At 37.1% G+C, this 6,030-nt stretch overlaps 1 protein-coding gene across 1 annotated transcript in view; it reads right to left on the bottom strand.

Annotated features, from left to right (window-relative positions):
* Nucleotides 1-3,069, bottom strand: part of LOC104623669 (angiopoietin-1) — a gene marked incomplete at its 5' end in the record, with an annotated part of 37,069 nt that extends 34,000 nt beyond the window's left edge. Inside the window, one exon of the mRNA XM_010290830.1 lies at nt 2,903-3,069. Within this exon, the coding sequence (XP_010289132.1) occupies nt 2,903-3,069 (167 nt within the window). The remainder of the gene's footprint in view (nt 1-2,902) is intronic.
* Nucleotides 3,070-6,030: the final 2,961 nt, after the last annotated feature.

Here is a 6,030-nt window from a genome sequence, read left to right on the forward strand (position 1 = left end):
TAAGGAGGCCACACAGAGAGCATGAGTAGAGCTTTCTGGACTTAATTGGTTTGTGGAGTAGGACAGGAACCAAAACTGCAGTTGTTAGTCCCAAGTCAAATTCCTTCTGATTTTTGTGGAAAAGTGACTTGAACACCGATAGCAGAATTTATCCCTGTTACTCGTGATATTTTTGAGATCTGTACACCTTTTCCGATTTAATTTCTACACTTTTGAAATGCAACCCTTTTGGTTTTTTTTGTTCAGGAAGAAGAATTTCCATGGATCAGTTTTCACAATTGTTTCCATGTTCAGAAAATACTGTTTATATCGCCAAAAGATCTCCCTTTCTTCTAATGAAAATGGTTTTACTTCCCTTTCCTAAATATACAGACATCCTGGAGACCTAAACTGATTCAGGATGAATTTCCAGGGCTACCCTGATGTCCATCAACATATTAAACCTAATCTGTTTTAGAAATCTCCAAGTGCCTGTGTTATCAACAGCAAATCCTATGCCCAAGTCCTTTAAAGGCTCTTCTTTTGAGAAGGTTTATTACAAATGACAAAGGACATATCAAAATTTGAATAAAGTTTAAATCTTGGGATAGGGCTTACTCTTTGTCCTTCAAAATTAGTGGCACACCACTATTGGTGTCTGTATGGTTGGACTTCTTCCCCAACAAGTTAACATGGACTTGCTCATAGTGTGTGTTGAAAAAAGTGCCTGCTCCAAGGGACCCCCCAGTTGTGTTCAGGGATTGCCTGCGAAAGAGCTACTTGGATGAAGCTAAAATTGAGCCAGGAAAAGGGTAATCAATTAAATATACATAGGCAACTGTACATAATTTCTTAAGCCTGTGTCGTGGCCTTGGTTGGTAGCACCTTGAGGCAGTCTCAGGTCACAATCCCCAACAGAATTCCCAGACTTTTGGAGGGACAACAGTGCAGCCCTTCCCCAAAACACCTTGCCTCTTCTACTCTGGACACATTACATGGCAGAAATTCCTTAAACATTTCCAAGTTGCTCCGCTATCTTACTACAAATACAGTCTAGCATTTTGAAACAAAACAAGAAATTGTCTCACTATTTTGCGGTGAACGAACCTAGATGAGTCCTGAAAAGAAATCCTCCCCTAACATGAGGGTTAACATAAGTTACATTTTCAACATCCTTCTGATTCCTCAACAATACATGTTGTCCCTATTCAGTACAGAATAAATGTGAGCAAAAAAGACACTGTTTGTGTTAGAAAACTCAGCTATCTTAATTCACCCTCTGAGTAATACTCCTGGCATCGTCTCTGATTTCATCATAATTTTTAGAGCTATATGTAAGTCTGTCCTTTGATATTTTCCTTCACCTGACAAGTATTTGTCCCATCTTTTTCTTACATTTTTGAACATCTTTTTCTACTAATGTTTAAGGCCCCACGTTAGCCACTTTTACACTTCTTTTTTTGTGTATTGTATAAATACTTCTAGCTTCTCTTTTGAGAAATTGCTTTTACTTATGTTTACTTAAGAATGCCTCAGAATGGGTGCTCCACCTTCCCAAATCTGGGGAAACCTCATGCCATGGTCAGTGCCAGGCACATTTTTGTGTGTTGTATAAATACTTCTAGCTTCTCTTTGGAGAAATTTCTTTTACTTATGTTTATGCCTCAGAATGGGTGCTCCACCTTCCCAAATCTGGGGAAACCTCATGCCATGGTCAGTGCCAGGCACAGCATTGCTGGAGGCAATGGAGGACACAGCTGTCCTTTGTGTGCCACGTGTCCTTGCTTTATGCAGGAGCTAAATGCATACAGAGAGCTTCTAAATGTAGCTTTTGGGCTTCTACGCTATGCGATAGTGCCCTCTGACAAAGCCCAGAGGACAAAGGCACTATTTGGTGTCCCACCTGGGCAGAATCCTGTCAGCAGAAAGAACAAATTGCTCTCACTTCCACTTCTCTGGAGACCCATGGGGGAGGGAGGCAATCAGCATTTCTGAGAATCAGGTTACTGGAATTTAAAAATCGGAATACCAACCTAGTTTTACATGCTACGACATGAGTGTTTGGTTTTAGAATATATTTGTTTGTCTCCTAAGTCTTATGCTAACTAGATGTGCTGTAATAAATAATTCAGGGTTTTTTTTTCTGGTTTCATTTTCTTTCTCCAGCATTGTACTGTCTGTTCAGATGAAGCAATGATTAAAAACCAATAAAACTAAACCACTTAGGTCATCCGTATCTCTTGTGTCTTTAAGTTTTTTTTTCTTTTTTTAATAGAAAAGTTTATTAGAAGTTTTTAAGTTTCCTACTTTTTAATCTTAAAAACATATGGGAGAAAAATATTATTGGAAAAATTTTGAATTTCATATGTCTTTTTCAAACTATAATAAATGGCATGCTGCTGATGATAATGAATCAAGGCTATCCAGCACCTGACATTTTGTTTTGTGTTTTATCTCCTCACAAAAGGATCTAGCATTCTGTTTTTCCTCTTGATTTACACTGAATTTTAATTTTGGAAATATCAGATGTTTTAACAGCATTTTTGTTCTTCCTTCCCATGCCCATTCTTTCTGTTCTGTGTTTCTGAGGTAAAAATCCTTCAAGTTGTAATGAAGAATCCATATCCTTTTTCTATTCAGTCAGTTTTGAGTTGTGATGGTCTCATATATGCTAAAAGTTATACAATCTTTTAGCAGTTCTACCAGGGAGCTTGACTAATAGACCACCCCTTGTTCTCAGATATGTTAGTTTTACTCTAACTTTCCATCAGATAGAAATCAGATTTCTATTTTATTTTTACCCTCTTTATTCACTTTAGATGAAAACCAGTATGATATTATTATCCTTTCTCATATTTAACAAGTGAACAATGAACAATATTTATCACTCAGCAGAGTCAAAAGAATTTCAATAGATTCTTACCTGTAATTCTGCTTTTCATTTCCTATGTGAAATCTGTCATACTGTGAATATGCCCGGTTTCCTTCCCAGTCCATTAATTCAATTCTTAGAGAATATTGCCTCTGACTTGTTATTGCAAAGATAAATTCATTTCCCAGCCAATGTTCACCTGATGGGCTACCAAAACCCTAGAAAAAAGTTGGCAAAATAACTAAATGTAATTATTGTAAATGGTAGAATCTTTATACAATAATAAAACCATCATTTTATTTTACCTATATATTCTACTTACTGGTCATAGCTTTCTGTGCTCCAGTTTGGCTATCTCTAAAATGATTCTATTAATACATACCATGTAGGAGTGTCGTGCAGTTCAACTGAAAGGGCGATTGAGGTTATCAGTTGAAAATCACTTTCTAATTACAAGATATTAATAGTATGATGCTGTATTTGCACATCCTTCAATGTGAATACTGGATGTAGTCATGTTCTATACTACATTTCATATGGTGTTAAACCTAGTTATCATTAAGACAATTAAGCCAAAACAGAATTCTGTTATATATTTTTAAGGGATGAAAAGAGTTTAAATTAGCCTAAATTATACACTGATTCAAGATAGCTCATGTTTTAATCTCTAAAGAAGAATGGACCATTTCTTTGGTGTTGAGTGTCTGCCACAACTGAAGGAGAGGGGTTTTTAGTTTAAAATCCTCTTCTGTATATAAGACCTGCTGGACAGGACAGTGTCTGTGAGTGATCCTCAGTTGTAACATCTATTTACTTCATTCTTGGTCCATCAAACCTCATATTGGCTAGGATGTTGCCTACTACAACGTTATTTTTTTCTCATCCTGCTGAGGTGAAATGAGGTATCTATATATGTTTCGATGCTTTGAAATCTTTAACTTAAGGAGTTAGAAGTATTCCTATAGGCTATCCAAAGCACAGGAGAGGGCACTGTAACTTTATTTTCTAAGAATGAAAAATAAATATCAGTAGAATATTTAAGGTACCTAACTCTCCTCACATTTCATATATTCAGATGATCTTATTTCTAGCTAAGCAAACCATACAAATTTCAGACATTGAAAAATAATAATAAAAGAAAAAGTATAACCAGTTTTGAAAATGTATTCCTAGACCTATATTTTTGTGCATCTTCCAGGTTTTAAAGTTGTTTACATTTTAATGAATACTTCACTACATTAAATTTAAAGTTTTATTCAATGTAATTAATTTAATTTATATAAATTAAAAATATTTTTCCTTATAAACTATTAGTTCATACCTGAAAACGATTAACTCAATTTTTGTTCTCTTTAAACAATAGAAATTATTTTAAACCATAATCTTTACTTGTGAAGAACTATTTCAACATGACTACGCTTACTCATATCTCTGAAGCTGGGGAAAACTGGAACTGGAAATCTCCCAACAGTGATATGCTGGGAATGTTTCAGAAGACCCTTGCGAAAATTTCCTGATCAAATTAAAGGAAAGATTGGATTATTTTCTTGCCTGTGATAAAAATTCACCCTGTGTTACTAAGCTGTGACTGTGAGATACAGGAAAGAAATAAAGAACAAAGCAATCCTGATTTTGGAATAGATTAGACTATATCCAATCTCAAACATTTTCCTTTGTCATTCATTATAGGAAGTTGCTTTCCTCCTGCACTCCCCATCATGGTACAGACCACATTTGCTCTCAGTTTCAGATAATGAACTAAACCATGTGGTCTGCTATTGATTGAGTCAGCGTAATTTTTAAGAATAAGTTTGAACATTTCCAGAAAACACATATTTTTTGAAGGGGGGTAAAATTAAGAGACTTGCTTGGTACTGCTTAGGTAATAGGAAATGTGTTTGTGAGACACATTGGCAAGAAATTGTTCTTCTCTATGTGACATTTCAGTCACTCCTAATGTGAGATGGAGACACTGAACATACAGCCCTCTTTCTCTTTCATTCTTCACTGTATTGCACTGGCTCCAGTCCTGACTAGTTGGGTCTACTGAGGATGAAATCCTGCCTCCCCAGGGGCCGTGGGGCAACTGAGTGAAGCTGCCGTGCAGCTGCAGGCAGTGGATAGGTATACCACCTGCAAACTTCTAAAGAAACGTGATTTTAAAAATTTAGAAGCTTAAAAGTTTATGAATGGATCAAAAACATATAAAATGAAGGGTTTTTTTTGTTGTTCCTACAGGGAATTACATCAGAAAGCACTCTGCTCGGGGGTCATTTTTGTTTTAACTAGTCTACCTGAGCAGTTATTTCGTGCTCACTGGTACTAGAGGCTGAGAAGACATGCCACAACTGGCTGCGCTGAGCTGAGTATACAGGTTTAAGTTTTGAATAAGCACATCTGCCTTTTGGCTCTGAGACCATCAAGTGATACCCATGGACTCCGCAAGAATTGAAATTCAGTTTACTGTGGTGAGTGTCAGAGAAGACTCAAACTGAAATATGGGACGATACTATTAGTGGGCTTTTCCTTTCCTGCACGTTACTTCATTATATCCTCTTTCTCAGGTAGATGATTTCCTACGTAAATGTACATTTCCACCTGTAAATCCTGGCTGTAGCTAATACTGGTGATACCTTGCTTTGACCACATCAGTCTTCCAGTGTGAGCTCCTGCTCCTCAAGCTTTCTCATGATGCTTCTGTATCTCTCACATACTGCTTTCATCGCATTCGCCTGCACATTTGGCTTCGTACATACTTCCTAAAATACAAAAGCTTGTTCCTCACCTGCACAAACCCTGACTACAACGGACATACCCTTCTGTAGTTTTCACAGTTTTCTATCTGTTGCTTTGATCTTTTCCACCTCCTTGCCTTGCCTCTGCCCTATGACTGTCACACATGGTCTCTCCTGCTTTGGCAGTGTCATACCAGAGCAGTCAGTGGTTTGTCTCTGACATCCTCTTTCACCAGTCGTCGTTGCCGCTTGTCTCAGAGGATGCAGTGACTACCTAACAGGCAGTTTGGCTCCCTTAAATCCAGAATGCAGAACCTGGAGCATAGGTGTTTATACACCAGCCGAAGTATGTTTCTTTGCAGGCTACATGGTTTCTTGTTCACAGAAAATATATTATTTTTCTTATCAGCTGTCTCCTTTTAAAAGAAGATTTTCAGGAAATCC

This window comes from Phaethon lepturus, unplaced genomic scaffold (genome assembly GCF_000687285.1).
Source record: "Phaethon lepturus isolate BGI_N335 unplaced genomic scaffold, ASM68728v1 scaffold8837, whole genome shotgun sequence".
NCBI classification, from domain to species: domain Eukaryota; kingdom Metazoa; phylum Chordata; class Aves; order Phaethontiformes; family Phaethontidae; genus Phaethon; species Phaethon lepturus.